Below are 26,569 nucleotides of genomic sequence, written 5' to 3' on the forward strand. Positions count from 1 at the left end.
ACAGTGAGTAATGAATACTATGACCTGGATTAGATGTGCCCTGCCTCCTGCCAGGTGGAGAAAAGGGACAACCGAGTTTATTGGACTGTGTGGATTCGATGGCCTGGCACGTTTGACCCACAGGAGTATAAGGCTCTAGTGGACACCGGTGCACAATGTACCCTAGGGCCATCAAGCTATAAAGGGGCAGAACCCATCTGTATTTCTGGTGTGACGGGGCATCCCACCAGCTAACTGTATTGGAAGCTGAAGTGAGTCTAACGGGGAATGAGTGGCATGAACACCCCATTGTGACTGGCCCAGAGGCCCCGTGCATCCTTGGCATAGACTACCTCAGGAGAGGGTATTTCAAGGACCCAAAAGGGTACCAGTGGGCTTTTGGTATAGCTGCCTCCGAGATGGAGGAAACTGAACAGCTGTCCACCTTGCCCGGTCTCTCGGAGGACCCTTCTGTTGTGGGGTTGCTGAGGGCTGAACAACAACAGCTGCCAATTGCTACCACGATGGTGCACCAGCAGCAATATCGCACCAAGACTCTCTGATTCCCATCCATAAGCTGAGTTGTCGACTGGAGAGCCAAGAGGTGATCAGGAAAACTCGCTCACCCTTTAACAGCCCCATATGGCCAGTATGAAAGTCTAATGGAGAGTGGAGACTAACAGTTGACTATCGTGGCCTGAATGAAGTCACACCACCGCTGAGTGCTGCCATGCCGGATATGTTAGAACTTCAATATGAACTGGAGACAAAAACAGCCAAGTGGTACACCACAACTGACATTGCTGATGTGTTTTTCTCAATCCCTCTGGCAGCAGAGTGCCAGCTACACTTCGCTTTCACTTGGAAGGGTGTCCAGTACACCTGGAATCAACTGCCCTGGGGGTGAAAACACAGCCCCACCATTTGCCATGGACTGATCCAGACTGCACTGGAAAAGGGTGAAGCTCCAGAACTCTTACAGTACATTGATGATGTCATCATATGGGGCTACACAGCAAAAGAAGCTTCTGAGAAAGGGAAGAAAATTGTCCAAATCCTTCTGGAAGCCAGTTTTGCCATAAACCAAAGTAAGGTCAAGGGACCTGCACAGGAGATCCAGTTTTTAGGAATAAAATGGCAAGACGGGCGTCATCAGATGTCAATGGATGGATGTGATCAACAAAATAGCATGTCTCCACCAACTAGCAAAAAGGAGACAGAAGCTTTCTTAGGGATTGTGGGGTTTTGGAGAATGCATATTCCAAATTACAGTCTGATTATAAGCCTTCTCTGTCAAGTGACTCACTCAGAAGAAAAATGATTTCAAATGGGGCCCTGAATAATGACAAGCCTTTGAACCAATTAAACGGGAGATTGTTCATGCAGTAGCCCTTGGGCCAGTCCGGGCAGGACAAGATGTTAAAAATGTGCTCCATGCTGCAGCCGGGGAGAATGGCCCTACCTGGAGTCTCTGGCAAAAAGCACCAGGGTAGACCTGAGGCTGACAGCTGGGGTTTTGGAGTCAGGGATATCGAGGCTCCAAGGCTCGCTATACTCCAACTGAAAAAGAGATATTGGCAGCAAATGAAGGAGTTCGAGCTGCCTCAGAAGTGGTTGGTACTGAAACACAGCTCCTCTTAGCACCCCGACTGCCAGTGCTGGGCTGAATGTTCAAAGAGAGGGTCTCCTCTCACATCATGCAACTGATGCCACATGGAGTAAGCGGGTGGCACTGATCACACAAAGAGCTTGCATAGGAAACCCCAGTCACCCAGGAATTTTGGAATTGATCATGGACTGGCCAGAAGGCAAAGATTTTGGAATGTCGCCAGAGGAGGGTGACACATGCTGAAGAACCCCCACCATGTAATAAACTGCCAGAAAATGAGAAGCAATATGCCCTGTTCACTGATGGGTCTTGTCGCATTGTGGGACAACATCAGAGGTGGAAGGCTGCTGTATGGAGTCCTATATAAATCACAGAAGCTGTTGAAAGAGAAGGTGAATCGAGCTAGTTTGCAGAAGTGAAAGCCATCCAGCTGGCTTTAGATAATGCTGATTGAGAAAAGTGGCCAGTGCTCTATCTTTATACTGACTCGTGGATGGTGGCAAATACCCTGTGGGGGTGGTTACAGCAATGGAAGCAGAGCAACTGGCAGCGCAGAAGTGAACCCATCTGGGCTGCCCCATTGTGGCAAGATATTGCTGCCCAGCTAAAGAAGCTGGTTATAAAAGTACGTCATGTATATGCTCATGTAACCAAGGGTTGGGCCACTGAAGAATATCAAAACAACCAGAAGGTGGATCAGGCTGCTAAGATTGAAGGGGCTCAGGTGGATTTGGACTGGCAACATAAGGGTGAATTATTTATAGCTCGGTGGGCCCATGACACCTCAGGCCATCAAGAAAGAGATGCAACATACATCTTGTGATCGAGGGGTGGACTTGTCCATAGACACTATCACACAGGCTATTCATGAATGTGAAATGTGCTGCAATCAAGCAAGCCAAGCGGTTAAAGCCTCTGTGGTATGGAGGATGATAGCTGAAACATAAATATGGGGAGGCCTGGTAGATTGACTATATCACACTCCCTCAAACTTGCCGAGGCAAGCGCCATGTGCTTACAATGGTGGAAGTAACAACCAGGTGGCTGGAAACATATCGCATGTCCCATACCACTGCCTGGAACGCTAACCTGGGCCTTGAGAAGCAAGCCTTGCGGGAATATGGCACCCCAGAAAGAGTTGAGTCAGACAATGGGACTAACTTCCGAAACAACCTCATAGATACTTGGGCCAAAGAGCATGGCATTGAGTGGGTATGTCACATTCCCTATCGTGCACCAGCCTACAGGAAAATTGAATGGTACAATGGACTCCTGAAAACTACACTGAGAGCAATGGGGGGTGGGACCTTCAAACATTGGGCATGGAATGGGTATTGGTATTTTCCTGACCATAAAAATAGAAGTCAGATTCAAAATTAAAAATTCTGAGTAAATTATCAGATTAAGTTATAGAGTATTTCTTCCATTGAACAAGAAATACTGATTAGACAGATAGTTGATCTCTCTAAGACTTATATTAAAAAATAAAATAAATTAGCTGTGTAAATATGTGTGCCTTTGCTTCCTGATATTTGTCTCAACTACATCTTAGAACAATAGTAAATACTCCGCATTTGTAATTGGAGGTTTACCAAACAGCAATTTCTGTTATAATGAATATTCTTGTAGTTTTTTAAAATCTATTTATTATTGTTAAGATTAAAGTATGTGCCTGTATTATTGGTCCAAAACCTTTTGGGGTTTGTTTTTTTTTTTTTAAGGTGTTATAAGTTTAAATTATTGAAGACTTGTTATTATGAGGAAAGCAGAAACAATACAAGAATACTGAAATAATTTTTCTCTGCTTTGTATAACCAGGACTTAGAATAGTTTTGATTCCCAGAAAATGAAAACCTCAGTGTTAAAGAAAGTTTATTTTAATTTCTTTATATTTCTCAACTTCATTTTCCAAGGAAAATTTTGTCTTCTCCATGAAATGTGGTTTGTTTCAGTCTTGTTAAGTATCTGGTACACTAAAAATCACACGATCCTTTCCACCACCATCCTTCATTTTGCCTGGTTCTTAGCTTTTTTCTGCACAGTCTTCAGCCAAAAGTTGTTTTTCTGAAAGTGTGTCTTTGTTTGAGAAAGATCACATACTTTAATCTTAACAACATCTTTCTCAGTGTTAGATGATATGCTGGTTAGGGAAAATCATGAAAACTTGACTGCATGATAGTTTGTCATCCCAGAAATTCAGTTCTGCTTCCCATTTTAAATGCAAGAATGAAATAAATTCACTTTTGTGTATGCAGTAGTGAGGTGTTTGACATGGAATGGTATCCTTAGCCACATTCAAGCATTTTGCTTTCTTCCTTTTTTTTGATAATTAGTTTTCATAAGATCAGCTTCAGTCCTCTGTTTTGTCTGTGAAAAACACCTGCATTTAGGTAGATCATAAAGTTGTAACTGACAAGAGAAAAGAACTCTTAGGTGGCTGAGCAGGTGATTTTTCATCAGATATGTGTAGAGATGCATAAAGCGTGCAAGCAGAAAGAGTTCATTGTTTAGACCTTGTAATAACCTGTCAGTGCTTTAAAACAATTGTCTTTCAGCAATAAAGTACAGCTTATAATGGATGAGATGATCACGACAGAAAGGGCGTATGTTAGATCCTTAGGATATATCATCAACAACTATTTTCCAGAAATAGAAAAAAATTATTTACCTCAGGGTTTGTGAGGGAAGAAGAGCATTATCTTTGGGAACCTCGAGAAACTCCCTGATTTCCACAGCCGACGCTTTCTGAAAGAGCTGGAGCACTGCAGAGATTTCCTACTCTCTGTCAGCCACTGCTTTCTCAAACACCTAGGTCTCATTATCAAAGGGGGATGTGTTCTTCTCGTCTGACATTTTGAGTGAACAACAGCTTCTGCTGCCTGCTGTGTCATCTGAATTGCAGGCCTCAACCTGTGACAAATTTATGCTGTTGTCCATCAGTCTGTGTTACCTCTAGGGTCCTGTGCCTGCCAATTATTTTAAAGCTACCTGCCCAACGTGTTTAAATCTCATGATGTGTTAGCGACGAAGTAATCTGCCTTCCGTATTTCCGATTTCAGGAAATTTCAGGGAGCAGTGAAGGCCATCTGCTGCCGCCGAAGGAACGGGGGAGCAAGCGGACATTACTAAGGCGGGTAGGACAAGCGTGTCACCAGCCAGGGCCCGGCCCGCAGCATCCAAGCAAGGGAGGAGGGCAGGCCCAGGGATGGCGGCCGGCGTCAGTCAAGGGCCCGGACCGTCAGGCCTCCTCCGTAGTGGGAGGCAGGTCCAGACCTGGCCAGGAGGTCGGGGTCCCCGTCGACGGGGCTGGAGGCACAAAGGCGTGTGGGGGCACGGCCGCCCGGCAGTGAGGGAGCCAGGGCCCAGGATGGAGCCTGGACGGAGCCGCCGGGCCCACGGGCGGAGGGTGTGGTAGAGCTTCCAGGAGACGCTGGTCAGGGCAGTCGGGGCCCTGACACCGAGTTCTTGTCCTTTTTATGAAACGGAGTACATAACGGTGCAACCTTTTCCGTCACAAGCTGGTGTTAGGAGGCTAGCTGAGAACTGCGAGCCTGACAGGCGGTTTAGGCAGGCCTGCAAAGAGCAGGGTGTTGGACTCGATGATCCTTACGGGTCCCTTCCAACTCAAGATGTTCTACCACTCTGCGAACTTACTAAATGTAACTTCTGACCATGGTTACTTGTTCCTAACGGACAAAGCATCATATAGCCGGGGACTTTTTTATGCGTCTGCTCTGGATGTGTGCTAAATGCAATAGATTTTTAATTGGAAAAGAGTGGGAGGTATGATACGGATATGGTTTTTATATATACAGTTTTAAGACTGAAGCTGGTCTTACAGCCTACCTATGATTTGGGCATATTTGGTAAATGGTTCTTTCTCCATCTTCCTCTCAGCTTAACTCATGCTTAAGCACAAGAATGTTTTTCAGAAAATGAAAGCTGATTCAAAGGTACTTGGAGAAAGTAAAATCAGATACTAAATATTTTGCTGTTTTAAATATCGTGTCACTCTTTTTTTCTTCTTCCTGACTTTGTCTTGCTATGGAGCAAAAAAGGGGATCATGAGAGTTACAACGCTATTTTAAACAGGTATGCAAATTTGAATAGGAATTGCCTGCATACTTGAATCAGAGCCAGATATAAATGGCGTAAATAGGAACATGGATTAGATTAAATTCTGTTCCATAGCCTCATATTTATCTGTCCAGTGGTAGCTATATATTAAATTTTCTGCATGAAAGAAGACTTTAACAACCAGTGTTGCAATTATGTGCAGGAAGAAAGATAGGATTGGTTACATTATTCTGATAGGTGGATTTATTCCTCCTTTCTCCCTAAATTTGCATTTACATGTTAATAGTACTGTATTGGGCTTACATGGCAACATTTTGGTATTGGGAGTGTGTGCTGCAGGGGTGGCCTCTGTGAGAAAAGACCAGGAGCTGCCCCCATGTTGGACAGAGCCTGTTCCAGCCAGGTCCAAGATGGACCTGCTGTTGGCCAAAGCTGAGCCCATCAGCAGCGTTGGTGGTGCCTCTCTGTTAAAATATTTAAGAAAGGGTAAAAAAACACTGTGCAGCAGCTGTGAGAGAGGAGTGAGAAAAAGTGGGAGAAACAACCCTGCAGACCCCAAGGTCAGTGAAGAAGGAGGGGGAGGAGATGCTCCAGGCGCTGGAGCAGAGATTCCCCTGCAGCCCGTGGGGAAGACCATGGTGAGGCAGGCTGTCCCCCTGCAGCCCAGGGAGGTCCACGGTGGAGCAGATCTCCACCTCCAGCCCAGGGAGAGAGGACCCCACGCCGGAGCAGGGCCATGTGCCCTAAAGAAAGCTGCAGCCCATGGAGAGCCCACAGAGGAGCAATCTCCTGGCAGGAACTGTGGCCTGTGGGGCACCCACGCTGGATCAGTCTTTTCCTGAATGACTACCAGTGTGGAAAAGACCCACACCGGTGCAGTTCTTGAAGAACTGCAGCCCATGGAGAGCCCATGCTAGAAGAGTTTGTGAAGGACTGTATCCCATGGAGGCACCCCATGCTGGAGCAGGGGAGAAGTGTGAAGAGGAAGAGACAAACTGTTACGGACTGACCACAACCCTCCATTCCCCATCCTCCCCTGTGTCACTCAAGGTCGGAAGAGCTAGAAGTCAGGAATGAAGGAGTGAAGTGGAGCCTAGGAAGAAGGAGTGGGTGGGGGAAGGTGTTTTTAGTTTTGTCTATTTCTCACCATCCTACTTTATTTTTAATTGGCAATAAATTAAATTCATTTTCCCCAAGCCAAGTCTGTTTTGACCATGACGGTACTTGGTAAGTGATGTCCCTGTCTTTATCTCAGCCCACAAGCTTTTTCATCTTATTTTCTGCCCCTGTCCTGTTGAGGAGAGGGAGTGAGAGGGCAGCCAGCCAAGAGCCAAGATTAACCCACCACAAGTACACTTTCTTAAAGTTAGCTATACTTACAAATCAATTAAATAATTATGCTTAGAGAATCGTGAGAAAGTGAGCACTTAAATTCAGAACATGACAGTTATGATGCTGTCTCCCAAGAATGGTGTCTCCCAAGAACGATGTCTCCCAAGTCTCCTCCTAGCTCTGTCAGTGAGCCGTACAATGCTCCTGTTAACCACAGAAAGGTTGGAAGGGGCCTCTTGGGGTCATCTGCTTCAACACACAACTCCGCTTCTTTATCAGCCAGTAATACAGATAGCATCTAGGTTAATGCATGTGACTTTATCAGTCCTTTGCTAAGCATTTGAGTCATTTGCTAAGCATTTGAGTCATTTGCTAAGCATTTCCTAAACGTTTGACTGTGTAACAAAGCACGTACAGAGATCCTTGAATTTGGAGTCTATTTTACAAATACTTTCAGGCTGTAAGAGTTAGGAAGAATGAATTCGTCAGCATTTGTCTGTTAGGGTAGGCACAGCCGGAATTTGTGAGACCCTTACAAGGTTAGACAGACTGTTGAAGCTGCATAGTTTTTCATATAGAAATGCCTGGCTAAGGATGTAAGGGCTGGTCTACTTGCTGTTTGCTTTTACAGTGTTTTGACTGTGGTAGGAGCATAAAGGTCTTGTTTTCCTTAGCTGTGTGTTTGAGCTTTGCAAGATAGTTTCTGGAAATGAGTTTTTTATGAAGATAAATTATTTTCATGTCATTACAAAGACCAACTGGAAAATGTAAAAGCCATCTCATCTCATATAACAACATTTTCTTGCCAGATTGCAGCTTTCTAGACTGTCATTTCAGTGGGTCACACAAATCTGAAAATGAAAGTGTGGAATCATGCAATCATAGAACATTTTAGATTGGAAGGGACCTCTGAGGGTCCTAAACCAACGTTCTCCTCAGAGGAGGGCAAATCTCAAAGCTAGATCATGTTGCACAGGGCCCTGTCTAGTCAAGGTTTGAAAATCTCTAGTGATGCGCATTACACAATAAACGGAAATTTATATGCATCTTTACCAAAAATGTGATCTTGGGGTTCTATTTTATTTTTCTTGTGTAAATAGTTGCCCACCTTCTTATGTCATTAAAATGGTCTTGGATTAAACCTAGTGACTTCAGGTTGCATGTTTAGGGTTTTTTTTCCCCTTTTCTTTCTGAATCCACTTCACTTTAATATGTTTCCTCTAGCATGTTTTGAAGTTATTGTCTGCCATTATACGCCTGTATTCAGGTGGCATTACATGAAAGAGCATAATGAGGCTGTAGATGAAAACAACGCATCAACTTTTATGTGGTATTCTGTTTGGTTTGTCCAAATAAATCTGCATAAGTACTGTTAGGGAAAAGAACTGCCTAGTAACTGAGACTACATTTGTTTTGAAATAAGTAGCTGGTATGAAAAATGAAACTTTTTTTGTTTGAATTATCTCATCTGGAAATTCAGTTGTTACTTCATTTTTCTCATGATGACTAGGCCAGAAAAAAAATCTCTTTCTCTTCTGATATCAGGATGCCTTGAAGGCCATGTGCAAAACTAAAAAACTCTTGTGGTGAACTGACAAAGAAGTGAGTTTCAATTTCTGGTTCTTCTTCTACATCATCAGTGCATGATGCAGAGGAACAGAATTGGAATAGCCTTTCGTTAAGCTGTTTGGAAAAATCACTGTTGTGCCTCTTTCTGAGATATCAATCCTGAAATTATCCTTAATGGCATACTTCTTCCTATTTGTCACCTGGAAGCATAATCACACCTTTTCTAGATGATCTGAAGGAAAAGGCACATTCTATTTATGACAGAATCTGGAGGAACTGTAAATGACCTGTGGTAGCTGGTTTCAGCCCACTGTAATATTTACAGCAGATATGCTAGTTTGCATGGCAAGCATTTGCTGACTTCCCCAAAGCACTTTCAAGAAGCTTTTGGGTGAAGCCTTGCCCAATTCTGTAGTTTGTGCTTTGTTTAAAGGACTGGTCAGAGTGATGGCTGATGGTATTCATTTGCATTAAAGGCTCATGCCTTGGATACATCGTTTCAGTATTTTGCATATAGTGCTTTTTCTCACTTCCAGCTTGGATTAAAGAAGAAAATTATTTTAGCTCTTAGTACAATTATGGTTACTCTGTTAGGAAGAAGTGGTGATTGATTGTTTGCCTACTAGCTATATGAATGTTCTGAAACAGCCAGTTTGACTTTTTAAGCTGAAATCTTAAGATTTTCCTTTGCAGAAGACAGTTAACTTTGAGTTGTACGTGCTTAAGATTGAACAGTGCCAACACTTTTCTTTTTCAGGAGAGCGACATGGGCAACAATTTAGTCATTTATCTGAAAACATTTCTTGCCTTGCTGAAATGCTGGCCTTAATGTTGACAACTCTCTCCTATCTACACATCTTGCACCCAATTATTTTTTTCTTTTTTAAAGAAAGTGGATCGAAGCAAAACCTGTTACTGCCGAATCTGCAGAAACTGGCACTGAACCCACACAAAGGGTTTAATGGCCTCTTTTGTGATGTCATGAATTCTCATTCACTCTGTTGCTACAAGATAATGTTACAAACTGTAGCACCTTCTGAAATAACTGGAGTGGTTGGGTGTTACAGCTTCAGTTGATGAAGGAACCAGGCCCTTTGACAAAGAAGATGGAGTTGTAGGTACTGTTCACAACCCTGCTATTTGAGAGCATGGTGTTTGGGTAGATTGGAGGCTCTCATTACACTGTATTTGCCACCAAAAGAAAAACACACGATCCTTTCCTCTTTCCACACTTTGTGCCTCTTTCTAATCATCTAGTACCAGGGCTTCTAAGACTGGCAACAAGCCAAGTTTTTCTCCTTATAATATTAAACACAGGAGAGAATTCTCAATTAAAGGTTTGGCTTCAACCCACTTTATGTAAATGTTGAGTTTAAGTGGTTGTTTTAATTGACAAAGTTGCTGTGCTGTGGCTATGGTTGTCTCTCTAGCTTAATTTTTGGCCTGTTTTGATTTTTCCTCTTAAATATGCACTCCATTGCTTTCTCCAGGATGTCTGGACTACTACCTTGATGTCTGAAAAAGTTAATAGGTTTCTGCTGACCAGAAGGTATCAATTTTAGTGAGGTTCTTGACTAGGAGGCTTCTCACAGCTGAGGTGAACTCTACGACTGCTTTGCACAGAAGTGAGGGGGATTCAGACTGAAAGCCTGACCTTTTAAAATCCATTCTGTTTTATAAAATGTTGAAGAATGTTTTTATTCTGAAAAATGAACTGCAGATCCTTCAAATGTGCTGCAAGATCAAGTTTTCCTTCTGCAACAAGTTCAAATTTTTCTTTGGACTTTTGTGTCTTCTGGAGTAATCTTCTTAAGGATAAGATATATACGAGATAATGGTGGTCAATTCAGAGCTAAACCAGCTAACTCCTGGATACCTCCAAGATAAAGTAAAAGTGATTTCAAGTCCTTGACTCCTCTTGTCTCCAGAGCAGTGAGATAAACTCATTTTCTTCATATTGTCTTATGCAAAAGATATTCAAGCATATCCAACAAAAATGTTTGGCAGTTCTTAACAGTCACTCAAACATTCTGTGAGCACAGGGGAAACAAGAAAGGCAGATGGTGAGACTTCATCAGGCATAGGAAATTGCTAAGGTCTTCTCAATTTGATGACATGGGCAATGTCACTCTTGTCCTGCCTTCTTATTTTTCAACATTTTGTAACACTGTTTTCCCCATATCCTTCCTTAGCTCATGCTTGGTAAGTAGCTATGAGGAGAGTTGTTCTATGCCTCTTCTCAGTTTTTCTGCTTGTGACAGGAGGAAAGTCAGTGTCTGCGTAGGATGGTTGATTTCAGGTAATGTGTTGTGGTGAGTATAAGCAGTGACTACTTCATAACACTGCTGGTCTTCAGAGCTGACTGGATGGCTGTCCCAGAGAACTTGTTGTTTGGTGAGTGCCAGGAGAGGGAACCAGAATAGGCTTTTCTGCTGCATGACATTTCCAAATTGTATCTTCCCATCTACCTACTGTGATCAAGTTTTTTTTCAACTATTGCAGACAGTCATGTCTCACTACTCAGCAAGTCTCTAAGCAGAGAGTGAACAGTCATTTATCCTGGGATCAGGAGTGGGGTAATGCTTTCTGCCCTTAAAGCGGCTAAAATGTGCCCTGTCATAGGAGTGATTTCCTGAAGCTGCCTACAGGACCATCAGTGTAAAGAATGCTTCTTGTATTTGGACTATTATGGAAAAAATGCTTGAATTTTGGCCTTGAAGCAATCTGTTCCCCGCTCAGATAAGCCATGGTATTTTCTCATTAGACGATTTCATTAGCATTAATAGTTGGTATGTTCTTCTGCTAGGATGACAAAATAGGGGTCAGGGAGACAAGAATACAATCCTTTAGTGTAATTGGGAGCAATGGAGAGGTTTCCTCTAATGATGTGAGTGAGTAAAAATGCTGATGCAGGAGCTAATCATCACAGGTCAGAACCAGTTTTTAAAACTAAATTTCTCTTTAATTATTCTTAGACAATCTGGATTTAAAAAACAAAAAAAATTATTTCTGAGTGGGGAGGTAAGATTTTTGCTTTACCTTTTGATGATGTTTTTCTCCTTTAGTTGTTTCTTAATGGGAGGAGGGAGAAATGAAGTATACATAGGAAGTTAGAGATCTGAAAGATGCCAGAAAATGTTGTGCTTTTTATTTGAAAAGGACTATAATCCTTTGCTTTGATTTTTCATGATTGTATTCTCTAATCAAGTAGCTATGCGTCAGTCTTGCAAATACCTTTAGGGCACAACAGTGTCGGCTGGATTCACAATAGATAAAAAACGGATGATGGAAGATAATAAACTGCTTGTGTTTGTCTCTTGAAAGCAAACCCTTCTTGCTGTATTTCATTGCTCAGGTTGTTTTACGAAAGGAAGATCTGTTTATTTACCTTTGGATGATATATTTGAACATTTTTAGTTTAAAGGTAGGAAGATACTGATGTGTTTCCCAAGATGGGGGGACAAACATTTCAAGCGTTTTTTTTCATTCAATGTTCTAAGCAGATGACAAGAGAGTTTCCCATGATCCTGCTGGATGTTGGGCAAGCTGTCTCTTTTTCTCTCTCATTCTTTCTCCTTTCTAGGGAGCTTAAAAGAGCCTTCTGTTAAAGTTTAGTAGCCCTTAATTTGGGCATGATCCCATCTTCTCTCCAGGGGACTACTGCAGGGAAGTGTCCGTGTTTCTGTCTGTGCTGCATTCGGTAGCTGAACTCCTTATAACTCCTGCAGGTTGTTACTGCTATGAGACATTAGCCCATTCTCATATGAATTTTCTGTACTTATATTAAAGAAATTAGATCAGGTAGATAGGATGCTAGTACTCTTTTAAGAGCAACTATGCTGGTTAAGAATTTTGATATTGTATTAGCTTTTGATCTGAAAAAATGAAATACCTATGACTGCAACTGCCTGGTTTTACAGAGTGTTGGATCTGGAAAGGTTGATGCCTATAGAAAATTAAGTTCCCTACATATGTAGTCCTTGGTTGTCCTGCTAATGTCTGGCTGGATAAAACATCAGTACAGCTACAGTTTAGAAACAACGTCCCTAAATCTATATGCAGACAATTTTTTTTTTTTGCTTCTTCTAACTGGAATAAATCAAATGGTAGAAAGGAACTGATTAGGACAGAAGTAGCAAGGACTAACAGCATCTTCTCTGGTTTTTTTAGGAAGAACAGATTGGCATGTATGCGTTGTACAGCACGAACAAGCCACAATCAGATGCCTTGCTACCCAGCCATGGAAATGCCTTCTTTAAAGTAATTACGGTCTACTTCCTCACTTCATGTAAATTGTGTGATCATTACTTGTTGATTTTATAGTTGTTTAGGGAACATAGCTTAGCAGCACTTACCCATTTCTGCTAGTTCTGCCAAATAAGCAACAGAAGCTGGGTGCTAGAGATGGATTTGGCCTCGTATTTGTTGAAGCCCATTCAAAGAATGAGCAAGTATGCACTTTTACTGAAGGATATGATCAAGGAGTGCACAAAAGCCCAGGAGCAGAAACTCAGTGATCTGAGGACTGCTGAGGAGATGGTGAAATTCCAGCTACGGCATGGAAACGACCTGCTTGCTATGGATGCTATTGAAGGATGTGACGCAAGCATTTCTCCACTGCTACTTTGCTTTTCACTTGACTTTCCTGCCATGGTTTATGTCCAAAATAGCATGTCACCAAAAGAAACAGAAAGGAGTGCTTTAACACCTATGATTTGTCCTGCTCTGGAGCTTGTAAGACTTAGTTATGGAACAAAATCCTGGAGTGCCCAGTGCTGTACACCATAATTTAGAAAACAGTGTGTAGGGGGAAGCTATGCCTATCCTAAAATGCTTCTGCTTGTAGGACATGTGTGCAGCAGCGGGCCTAGACATGCTGTTTGGCTCTGGAATTGCATGTGAGCATGATGAAGAGATACCTGAACCTTTCAGTTATCTGATAGATCTGAAAGTGGTTCCAGCAGATTCACTTTGCTCTGTTTTTAATCAGCAGTACACATGCAGCTGTGCACCCAGAGCGACATGTTCTCAGAATGTTATGCCATGTTTCCCTGTAGCTTAGCTTACTTTCAGCTCTGGAGTAGACATACTCTCCCCTCCTCCTTCCTTAGACATGATGAAATCAATGCAGCCTTCTCTTATCTGTCAGAACTTTGTCATTTTCTCTCAACAGGTTAATTTGAAAGAACAAGGGAGCTGCAATGTCAGGATGAGTTTATTGTTTGCTGTGGAAGAAAGAAGTATTTGAGGTATGTCTTCCTCTGAAGATCTTACCTTGCTTAGCAAAACAAGAAAGATTAATGGGGGATATGACATCTATGTGTACAAACAGTCATTCAAGGTAAATTAAATCCTGTTGTCCTGTTAGGAAAATTATATAATGCTCAATGCTCCTTTCTCAGTAGCCTTCCCTGAACAGGAATGTGCTCTCTTTAGCACTATTGGGAGAATGAACCAGCATCTAGCTGTAAATTACATTACAAATTATTTTTTACTATTATTTTCTAGGGAAAAGATTTTAAGCTGTTTTTTTTCAAAGTTTGGAGATGGTCTGAATAAGCAAAATATGGATATTCTGTTTTGCTATGTCATAAGTGCGTAAGAAACACAAAATGCTTAAGAGTCTTACTATTTGGACAACAAGGGGTGAATATATGAAGTTCTAATTTGCAGTCACTTGGATTGAGAATACAGACATGTCCACTGTTGTTTGTGGATTGCCAAAATACCGATACGATGTTTAAACTTCTGTAGCCCTAGAATTAGAGCCATAACCGGAGTTCACCTTGCACATGCGATGACAGCTGGTGTGTCTTCAACTGGTAGAAGCTGAATAGTGATTCAACTACTACCTCCTGTGTTATAGACTCAGTTTAACTGAATTCACTTCAATCCTCTGATCGTTAGAGGATGCATGCTATCTTCTAGCAGCAACACTGCTGTGTCCTTGCACTCTTTAGAAGGAAATCATACAAGACAGACACAAACTGCTGACTCTTGTGAAAACAAGTCTCCAGCTGGAAGCACTTGCAGGTTCATAACCAAGAAATCAAGATGTCGAACTCTCTCAGTTAAGATGTATGACATGTAGAAATTAGTTTGCTCTGTTTGTAGTAAACAGCAAATCGTTTTGTATCTTTCAGACAGCACAGAGTGGAATGACAGAGATGTTGGAGATAGTGGTCTGAGGTTTGAAATCTGGTTTCAAAGGAGAAGATCATCCCAGGACACATACATCCTTCAGCAAACTCAGCAGAAATTAAAATTACATGGACTGATATTGTAGGAAAGTTTCTTTGGAGACAGGCTCTAAGGAATCAAGGTATGCAGTCAGTAAAGATGTTTCAGTTGGTAATTTCTTGTTCTGGGCAGGCAGGCTGACCCCTACCAGAGTGAAATAGATCTTACGCATCTTAAGCCAACAGAAATCTTCAGGTTAAGCAAGACACACCGGAAAACAGCAAGTGTGTAAAGTAGAAGCTTAGTACTTCCACACGAAGGAGTGATGCTTGTTAAGGAATTTGGTTGTATGTGCTTTATATGCAAGCTGCAGGACCATAAATTGATCTGTTATCTTTTATTTGGTTCTATGTTGTCTGATGAAGATTTATTTTGGAGAGAAAAATGTATGGGCTGGCAAAAGTCAGGGAAGTACCTGAACTTCAGACATATGTGAAGGCTTGTTCTTTCCTGGTATAGGTGATCTCAGATATGAAAGGGAGAGACTTCCCCCTGTTAGCTGAAAGTCAGAGATTTTAAATATCAGTTTTGAGAGTGAGATTAGACAAGATAACCATGCTGGTTTAGCACTTCCTTCCCTGGAAAGGAAAAGGGAGCCTCAGTGGTCTGCTATAGCTTCTCCTTCACTCTTCTGCCACCCTCCACACGTTAGTATTGCTGCTTATCTGACCCTCAGTAAATCAGTACTTCTTTGATTCACAGACTAATTTTCTGTTGATTTAGCCACGTTGTGAGATGTCACCATGATTTTAGAAATAACCTCCCTCTTATTTTCATTCTCACTATATAGTATTGGTGATCCTGTCTGTTCTGCAGTCATGCATACTGTCTATTAGAAAAAAAATAAGGCAAAAATCAAACTTTAAAAATTCAGCCTTTTCTCTTCTCCTCCCTTAAACACAAAAGCCTTAAACAGGGAAATGGGACACAAAATGTTTCTTGAGTTTTAAGCCTTCTCTATAAGGAATAAAAAAGTGTATAACATTTCTGGAAATAAACTGTTAATTAGCAGTTAAATGTTTCACTTAGGAAAAGAAGAATATTTAAGAAGTGATCTGAAGGTGCTGAAACTTGCTGGACAAATACTTCTCTGAAAATAGTCAAGGGCAATATTTAGTTTATATTAGTCGTCTTACCTTATCAGCATAGCATCTCTTCATAAATGTTACACATCAAGCAGGGTTTCATGATCCTTGTTCTCTAGGCACATTATTCTCTAGGGTTTTTTAATTAATTGTTATATTAAGGATGATCACTTAGAAATCTCTGTAGAATCCTAAGATTCTTCCTTTGTAGAAACCTTAACAGAAGACTCCTTTAAGTTCCCTGGAAAGGCGAGTGTAGAAAATGTAGAATTGTAAAATTCTACAAAGTTTTCTAAGTGATTGTAAAAGTTTTGCAACATACTTTAGCCAACTAATTTTTGTTAGCCTGTGTCCTGTCGTTTAAAACTGAAATTCACTACAAATTGTTACTTGCCTATTCCACATTTTTAAAATGATCACATCTGTTTTCACCACTACAGGTTGTCACTGCTTTATCTGACTAATTTGCAACTTCTTTTCTGATCTGTCAATAAAGCAGATGCAAAGACATTTTTGTGCATGCTGACTGAAACCAAAGCAGTGACTGTATACCTTTCGGTGACCTGTGTTACAGCATCCATGTACAGTGAAGGTGACCATAAAATTAATGCTGAAAAATATTTTTTAGATTCCTCCAGGTTATTTTGAAGATAAGTTAAGATTTATTTTTAAATTTAACCATTTCTGAACCAGAGCCCACTGAAAAGTGTTTGCTAAATGCTGCAGGTTCAAGAATAGAATCTTGCAGATATACCATCTTTCTTAGATGAGAATTTTCTGTACCTTGTTTGCTTCTGAAGGGTATAACACAAAAAGTAAATTGAAGGAGCAGAAGAAAGGGTGAAGATAGGTGCAAGAAGATTCACTAAAGCCAGCGCAGCAACATGCAAAAATAATGAAATCATAGCAGTTTCTGTTTTGTTTTTCCATTTCGCTTTGCTGTTCTGCTGGCAGCTGACTTTAAAATTCTTTGTTCACAAGAAGAGAAAAAATTCCAGTGGGAAAACAACAATAAACTTGAAACTGCAGTGAAAGAAGTAAATATATTCAAAGAGATATTGTACAGATATGTTGCTAATGCTGGTGCCTCTTTCTTTTCTTTCTTCTGTCCTGTGAAAATTTTTAGCTACAGGACAAATCAGGTAAATCCTTCTAAGTTCTGGTAGTATGGGGTATTACCTTATAGCTTTGTTGAATCTAGTACTGTTTTTCTGTAGGTCTCCACCACCTCACAGTGGATATACATGCTGGATGAACGCGCTTGGCATTTTTTCTCTCATTTAAAAAAAATGCTGTTGCTTTGGGACTTGCCAGTCTTGCGGCTTTTCATTGGCCCTTCATATTTGGTTGTGCCACATCTTATCTCTCTCTACCCTCACAAGAAAATGCCTCTGTTCTTTATTTGCAGAAGGGATTTCAGGAAATTTTGCACTTACTTTTCCAGGCATGAAGCCAGGCAAATACATACCACCCTCTCTTTTCTACTTTATTGGCAGCACCAAAATATTTTTGAGGTATAGTTGAGAGGTTTGTTGGTGTGCAGGTCCTTCAGTTTTCAAAAGACTGCTTGTGTAACATCCAGGAGGTATCACTACCTCTGGGTAGCAGTTTTAGTACAAATACAAAGTGTAAGTAAGTCCCTACAGTATGTCTAACTCTTGGGTATTACTTTTGATCAGATGAAGATGATGATTTCTGCTTTGGAATTCAAATTAGCTGACCAGAGGAAAGTAATGTCTTGAACACTGATGAGGAGATTGAAGTAGACGGACGCCTGTAATCTTGAGAGCAGACAACAGATGACACTTTATTGCTAAAACACACACATACTTATAGTCACAAATTCTGCAAAGTCACTGTACACGCGCACAAGCATAAAATATGATAGGTTATATCAACACTGTACACGCGCATAAACATAAGATATAATTGGTTATACTAACTCTGTACACGCGCATAAACATAGGACATAATTGGTTATACCAATTAAAACACGCGAAACTTGTCTCAGTCTAATTGGTCAAGATAAACTGCCGAATTGAGGTTCTTTGTGCCAAGTTCCCTTTATCGTGGAATGCGCACCTGTGTTCTTCTAATTGGCGTCTTTCTTTTTTAGTCTTCTTGTTTATTCTGTTCAAGGTCTTCTAAAGGCCTCTGGAATGCTCTTGCGGCCGATGTTAGCTAAACATGTGTCCACAATTCCCCCTTTTTTGTTTTTTGTTAATCAACACAGCCTTACTTGATCCATCAATTAATTCCTAAACACATTGCAACACACAAGGCACACAAATTAAAATACAAAAAACCCACTACGAGATAAATCAGAACTATCTTAACCTATGATTTAAGACTACACCAATCTGTCTTGTTCCGCGAACTCAGCCCAGCAGTCGGTAGGTGCCAGCTTTATGTGGGCGTCCCCACAGAGGCAACGATGGCCTTGCCGTACACCAACCCGATGCTCTTCGGAAAATCCCGGTATTTGTATATTTGCAGAGGAACGGATTTCAGCACACATGGCCAGTGGGTGCCAAAATTCGCCTCGGTTGAACATGGGGAGCCTATGACGCATACGCTCGCTGGCCAGGCGTGCTGCACGAGTCATAGGCATCCTGTCTAATTGGTTCATGGGCTTTGCGATGCGGTTATAATAATTAAACACAGTAAAAGCAACATTATATCTAATAAAATACATAAGAATAAAAGACACACAAAAAGAGGTTTGATTAATAGCTTTAGCCACTGTCACCCAAACATTCTTACTGTCCCACGGCGTTAAACGATGTGGATCAAACACCGGTGTCACTGTCATGCTGCTTACTACAGTCAGTGTGTTCCATATCAATCTCAGCATAAGGTTTCGTCCATTTAGTTGGAATCCACTTTGGCCCATTTTCTGTAATGACACAAGCATAACCTCGACCCCACGTTATTACTTTAAAAGGTCCTTCCCATTGCTGGCGCTCAATATTTTTAACCCAGACTTTCCACCCATTATCAATATTTTGAATCCCACTATTCATTGTTTGAAAATGCCGAACTACAGGGGGAACAACTGATTCTCCACGCAAGGTCAAAAAATTCATCACATATACTGCTTTCATGAGTCTATTTGAAGGAGGTTCCCCTAATTCCCCTGTTTTTTGTTTTTCCAAAAAATCTTTTAATACTTTATGAGTACGTTCAATTATAGCTTGACCTGTGGGAGAATGAGGAATGCCGGTAATATGAGTAACTCCCCATTGCTGAAAAAATTCCTGAGTCCGTTGTGCTATAAAACATGGTCCGTTATCTGTTTTTATCTGGGCCGGGACACCCATTACTGCAAATGCTTGTCATAAGTGTGTTTGTAAATGTCGACTTGTTTCACCCGCAAGTGCTGTGGCCCATATCATCAAGGAATATGTATCAACAGAGACATGAACAAAACGCAATTTTCCAAAAGCTGGTACATGAGTCACATCAGTTTGCCATAATTGCAAGGATTGCAGACCCCTAGGATTTACAGCGCCATCTCCGTGTCCAGATAATTTCTGGCACTCAGCACAGGATTGAATGATGGCTTTGGCATCTGCTATAGAAATTTGAAACTGTTTGGCTAATACTTTTGCTGGTTGGTGGAAAAAACTATGAGCTCCACGTGCTTGTAGAAGTTTATTGGGGGGTGGCCCAGTCCATACGGGATTAGCTAGTAAATCAGCTCGTTTATTCCCTTCTGTGATCCATCCAGGCAAACTGGTGTGACTTCGCACATGCATTATATAATAACACTTTGTCCGTTGGTTTAACAGAAATAGCAACATCTTAAATTTTTCAAACAATGTAATGTTATCAATTTCTTTCAAATAAGCCCGTCTCAAGCGTTTTACTACACCTACCACATATAAAGAATCAGCAATAATATTGACCTCAACATCCTGCCACTTTTTAAATACTTCTATTACAGCTTGAAGTTACACCACTTGAGGGGAGCCTTCACATGTGACAATGTGATTTTTCCATACCTGACCTTCTTTCCAAACTACTACTGCCTTTCCTGTTTTTCCACTGCCATCCGTAAATACTCTAGGACCATCAGTAGGTAACTCTGCACACAATTCTTTTTCTTCTAGTTGTATATTTTGTAGCAAGGTAAACATTTTGTGTGCAGGAAGATGAATATCTATCTTTCCTTTGAAATCTGCAAAAGCAATTTGTAAAGTTAGACTATTCTGTAGACACCATTGTAAATATCCTTGAGTCAAAGGAACAACAATCGTGTGTGGTTCTTGTCCACAAATCTCAATAATCCGATGTCTCCCCTTTATAATTAATTCTGAAATCATTTCAATTCAAGAAAATATGGTTTTTCGGGCCTGATGAGCTAAAAAGATCCATTCTATTATTAACAAGTCTTTGTGACTCCCCTCCCATTGATATATGATCCCAAGGGGTTGTTTTTCTCGGTTTAAAATGCTAAGATTAATGTCAAGATTTTCTTTAATCCTAAAAGCCTGACTCTGGGATATTATATCTGCTATCTGTTGTAATGCTTGTTTACCTTGAGGGGTCAATTGTCGAGGTGCCGTTAAGGTAGTGTCGCCCCGTAACATTTCAAATAAAGGGGTCAAAAGCTCATTATCTATTCCCAACAGCGTTCGAACCCAATTGATTGTCCCCAGTAATTTTTGCACATCATTCAATGTTTCAATCTTGTCTGTAATTTGCAGTTTTTGTGGAACTATCATTTTTTCTAAAATCTTCCAGCCTAAATACTTCCATGGTTGCATTTTTTGTACCTTTTCTGGTGCTATTTTTAAACCAAAATCAGACAATTGTGTAGTCAATTCTTTGAGCTTTTCAGATAGCTCTCTTTTCCCTGCAATCAAGATATCATCCATATAGTGATAAATAATCAAGTCTGGATTTTGTTGTCTAAACCCTTTTAGAGCTTGGGATACATAGGATTGGCATATGGTTGGAGAATTTTTCATTCCTTGTGGCAGAACTACCCAATGATAACGTTCCATGGGTTCCTGTTTGTTTATGGTGGGGATAGAAAAGGCAAATTTTTCTGCATCTTTTGGGTCTAGATATATTGTAAAAAAACAGTCCTTTAAATCAATAATCAAAATGTTCCATCCTTGTGGAATCATAGTAGGCGTGGGTAACCCTAATTGAAGGGCTCCCATATTTTCCATTACTTCATTTATTTTTCTTAAATCATGCAACAGTCTCCATTTCCCAGATTTTTTGGAATGACAAAAACTGGTGTATTCCAAGGGCTCGTGGTATTCACCAAGTGCCCCTGTTCCAATTGCTCCTGTACTAATTGTTTCAGGATGGCGACCTTAGATTCAGTCAGCGGCCACTGATCTACCCAAATCGGTTCCTCTGTTTTCCATTTTAGTTTTAGGCATGGTCGCCCGTCAATGGCCGCGCCACAAAATTGTCTCCTGTACTAAGCACACATCCCATTTGACTTAGTGCATCCCTACCTATCAGGTTCATAGGGATATTGGTTACATAAGGTTTGATATAAGAAACTGAATTTTGACAAATCAATTGAATCATATATTTGCTTTGTCGAGTTTTTGATAATCCTCCCACACCGAACAGTTTCGAATCCATCTCAGAAAGCTCCCAAGTAACAGGCCAGTCCTCCCATGACAGAACTGTTACATCTGCTCCAGTATCCACTAATGCTTGTAATTTTATTTTTTCTGGCCTGTTTTTTGCATTTTGTAACTCTACTGATATACTAGGTTTTGTTTTATTGATCTCCATTGACCACATAATTTGAGCTTCTAATCCCGTAGATCCAAACCCTGCATTGCCACGCTGCTTATTAATCTTACATGGTACATTTGATTTAAAAGGGACTAGCTGTGTAATTCTACTTCCTTCCTGTATCGATACTGGTGGAGACGGCGTCCAAATCATAGCATAAATGCGACCTGTGTAGTCCGCATCAATCACCCCGGGAAGCACAAAAATTCCTTGTAATGTTATACTAGACCGTCCCAACAACAGGGCACTAAGCCCATTACCTAATGGTCCTTGTGCGTTTACTGGCACACGGTGTACCTGAGAGTTCCATAGGGAGATGGTTTCTATTGTTGAGACATCCACTCCGGCACTTCCAGCTGTTCGGGCTGGCAATTCTGCCAGACATCCTTCTTGGCACCGTTCCAGGATCCTTTCGGAGCTGTTGGGGTCATCGCACCGCTCCTCGCGCTCTTCTTGTAGTTTCCCGGCGATTGAATACCTCGGGGTGGCAGAGCTACACCTTCACTTGTAAAACGAGATCTACATTTGTTAGCATAATGTCTCCCTTTATGACAACAAGGGCATATATTAGGCTCAACTTCCAGTTTGTTTCGCCCCTCTTTACACTGAAATTGCAAATGTCCCGGTTGTCCACATTTATAGCATTTCTTAACATTTTTTGTATCCATTCGCATGGCTACAGCAAAAGCATTGGCCATTAATGTAGTTTTATGCTCCAAAGACCCAACTTTGTTACAGGCCTCTATCATATCTACTAGCGTCACTCTTCCTGGCATTGATTGTAGTATTTTTTTACAGTCTGGATTTGCATTTTCCACGGCCAATTTTATTATCAATGCTTCTTTGGCATCAACATTATCTATTTGCTTTTCAATAGCATCTTGCAGACGATCAATAAAGGGCATATAAGGCTCCGTATTACCCTGCCTTACACTTGTAAATGATTGTTGTGGCTTTCCGGCTTCAGGCAAGGTTACCATTGCCTTCAGAGCTAAGGAAGCTGATTCTTGTAATACTTCCACCGGTAGCCTTGCTTGCCTATTAACATCTGCAAAGTCACCAGTCCCCATCATTTGTGCAGAGGTGATCATATATCGTGGATCTCCTTCTGGGCGGTCCAAATTTTTTAGTGCTGCTAAATCACATAATTCTGCCCATTTCACCTTCCATAATAGACGCTGAGTCGGGGTTAAAATCATAGTAGCCAATTGTGTACAGTCAAAGCCCGTTATAATTTGACCAGAAAATATATTCTCCAATAATGCCTGACTAAACGGAGCAGACAATCCATTAGCCATTACTGTTTTCCGTACTTCTTTTATTAAATCCCAATTGAAAGGTTGCCACACGTTTGGGGCATTCTGCCTGACTGTAACTGGAAAAGCCACAGGATTTAGACCTTCAGTTAATATTTTATCATTTATGTCCTTCCATCGCTTTTTTATAGCCTCTCCTGGGGATGTAGCTGCCTCATAGGGAGGTGCAGAGGGGATAGGTCTCTGCTCGAGAGACAAGTTACTTAAAAGTTGATTGTTGCCTTCATTAATGACATCTCCCTCGGTGTTTAATTGCTCATCACTGTCCGAATTATTTACCACCTCGCCACACACACTTTTCTCTTTTTCCAGGGTATTTTCAATTGAAATTTTTACAGCAGCAGCCACCTCCTTTTCTGCCTTAAGGGCTTTCAACGTTTCCAGCACCAGTCTCCACGTAGCGGAGATTTTCTGAGCCTTCACGTCCCCACGCGATACAAAGTCCCAAATTACTTTTCCCATTTCTTCCCAATTTTTAATTTCAAAGACTTCTATATTCGAAGTGGGGGCTCCATGGTCCTTAAGCCATTTCAGCATCATACGTAAAGTATTTGAATCATATTTAACTCCTCTCATGGAGAGGATATGCGAAAGCATTTGTACAATTGCCCCTTCTTCCACAGACATCTGGGCACCCATTTTAATCTTTCTAGCCGCTCACCTTACTTCCAAACGAGCAGGTGATTGATCTCCCGGGAGAAAGTTGTCCGCTCAGTCCAGCTGGCTAGACGACCGTTCGGCTAGAGTCTCCTCCGGACGCACTTCCAGCAATTCCAGCGTTCTCTCGGCCCGCAATCACGTCGGGGTCACCATTTGAGGAGATTGAAGTAGACGGACGCCTGTAATCTTGAGAGCAGACAACAGATGACACTTTATTGCTAAAACACACACATACTTATAGTCACAAATTCTGCAAAGTCACTGTACACGTGCACAAGCATAAAATATGATTGGTTATATCAACACTGTACACGCGCATAAACATAAGATATAATTGGTTATACTAACTCTGTACACGCGCATAAACATAGGACATAATTGGTTATACCAATTAAAACACGCGAAACTTGTCTCAGTCTAATTGGTCAAGATAAACTGCCGAATTGAGGTTCTTTGTGCCAAGTTCCCTTTATCGTGGAATGCGCACCTGTGTTCTTCTAATTGGCGTCTTTCTTTTTTAGTCTTCTTGTTTATTCTGTTCAAGGTCTTCTAAAGGCCTCTGGAATGCTCTTGCGGCCGATGTTAGCTAAACATGTGTCCACACACTGACAAAGATATAATGGGAAAAATCATCACATTGTTTCCCTTTGAAAGAAATCTTTACCTTGTTAGGAGGTGTCAGAGCAAGTTTGTACTATAACTGAAGTAATTAAGAGACACTCAGTTGTGATGGTGACAATATGAGCCAGAGGAGGGCAAAGAGAATCATAGAATCATAGAATCATTTAGGGTGGAAAAGACCTTTAAGATCATTGAGTCCAAATGCAAACCTAACACTGCCAAGTCCACCACTAAACCATGTCCCCAAGCACCACGTCTACACCTCTTTTAAATACCTCCAGGGATGGTGACTCCACCACTTCCCTGGGCAGCCTGTTCCAATGCCTGATTACCCTTTCCGTGGAGAAATTTTTCCTAATATCCAATCTAAACCTCCTCTGGTGCAACTTGAGGCCATTTCCTCTCATCCTACAACTAGTTACTTGATAGAAGAGACTGACCTCCACCTTGCTACACCCTCCTTTCAGGCAGTTGTAGAGAGCGATCAGGTCTCCCCTCAGCCTCCTCTTCTCCAGGCTAAACAACCCCAGTTCCCTCAGCCGCTCCCCATAAGACTTGTTCTCTAGAGCCTTCACCAGCTTCATTGCCCTTCTTTGGATACATGCATTGTAATGACAGTGTTTCGTCAATGTACTGTGCTGTCAGACAGGTAAATACTGCAAGTCCAGAGGCATTGTCTTTCAGGTTATTAACATTCAGTTAACATTGTCTTTGGAGGCTTATGTTCAGTTTGGGACAAAAATAGTCTTAAGATTTTGGAAACCAGGTGTTTATTTTCTTCTGTTGTGTTGTTGGAGTTCATGTTGGTTTACAGTGCATTTCACTTTTTGTGTGCTCTTATTCCTGTTCATAGTCACAGAGAGTTTGGAGTCAGTGCACTTCAGGTAAAAGTGTAAGCGGTTTTAGTATTTCTGTCCATTCTGAGTTGTCACAGCTTGCTACAGGGATGTTTTTAAACGAAGGCAGTAGTTCCAAATATTCCTCGCAGTGCACACCTCCTCCTCTCCCTGAGAAGAATCACAGATCAAAGTACAACAGGCAGCATGTTACACCTGTAAGTACTGTTACTGGCAAAAAAGCCAGTCAATTTTTATTTTGCATATCTTTTTGTCATCTTTGAAAAATGGCAATATTGAACTAATGCTGAGGTCTCTTGAAGATCCAAATCCTACAGATGCCAAACTACTCTCCATGGGATTAATAACTAAATTAAACTATCAGCTGCCTACCCGCAGTATTTTGATTTCTTTTGTATTCCAAAATTGCCATGTTTTGCTTTGTGTTGCAATGATGACATAACTGGGTATAAGTACAGTAGTCTTTGGCTTTTAGCATCTTACCCCATACAGTGTTATTTTACACTTCTGTGGTTGATGCATTTAAAAATCCATCTTTTAGAATCAATTTTGGAGAAACTAGAAATATTAGTCCAACAAACACAGTTGTCAAATGATTTTTTTTCTAACTGAATTTACTTAAAGCAATTCACTGATTTAAACTTCTGCCTTCAGTTAACGTTTTTGCTGAGTGACTTGCTTGAGTAACAAAACAGATTCTATCCTACATTAACTCATGGTGTAATTCATTATTCATTATATGAGTGCCAACATTTATCTTTAAGTTATTTATTGGCCCTGTCCTACCATACTGTGCTTCTTTCTTCTGGGAATGGTGATATACATCTTTTGGTAAGACTTCTCATGATAGAAGTCCAAGCCCAGTGTGAGGATGGCAGAGTCTGGCCTCATGAGTTTGGTTTAAACAGCTGAGATATAGCATTACAGGAATAAGTTGTATCAGTAATGATTGTAATTCAGCAGAGCTTTTGCAATAGCGTATCTTCTGGCTGAAACAAAATTGTTTGATCGCAATGCACTCTGCTCTTTCGGACAGAGTTTTCAGATCTGAAGACTTCATGAAAGAGTGTCCAGATGCAAAAGACATGAATACATAGGAGAGTATGAACACCCAGAACATCAGTTCTGTTAAAAGCCCTGAATATCAAATGGAAAGTCTCTTCTGAACACCTGATAGAGACTGTCATCAGAAAGACATCACTACAGGGTTTGTTTTCTGTTACACCAGCTCCTCCTAGAAACTGGAACTTGAGACAGGGCATTTCTGGCTGTAGAGCTACTTGTGACATTCAAGTAACATTTGTAAGGAAATAAAGACTATCTGGAACACTAATACATTTACACTTACAAAAGAGAGCAAGATGGAACACTGTCTGATGGGATATGCACCCAAAAGAGGCAGAGGCTGAATATCATTTAGTTACAAAGAGATTCTTAGTTAATCAGGCACAACAA

General features: G+C 41.1%; 1 protein-coding gene across 1 annotated transcript; it reads left to right on the plus strand.

Moving 5' to 3' along the window:
• The first annotated feature begins 2,608 nt into the window (after window positions 1-2,608).
• On the plus strand, window positions 2,609-18,441 carry PLEKHG4B (pleckstrin homology and RhoGEF domain containing G4B). The gene is given in 11 exon segments (XM_030041585.2): window positions 2,609-2,730; window positions 4,144-4,400; window positions 12,741-12,826; window positions 12,935-13,168; window positions 13,740-13,758; window positions 13,761-13,827; window positions 13,829-13,907; window positions 14,710-14,731; window positions 14,734-14,808; window positions 14,811-14,917; window positions 18,388-18,441. Coding segments are annotated over 11 exon segments (1,122 nt in total).
• The last annotated feature ends 8,128 nt before the right edge of the window (window positions 18,442-26,569 follow it).

Source organism: Aquila chrysaetos, chromosome 18, assembly GCF_900496995.4.
Source record: "Aquila chrysaetos chrysaetos chromosome 18, bAquChr1.4, whole genome shotgun sequence".
Lineage (NCBI taxonomy): Eukaryota > Metazoa > Chordata > Aves > Accipitriformes > Accipitridae > Aquila > Aquila chrysaetos.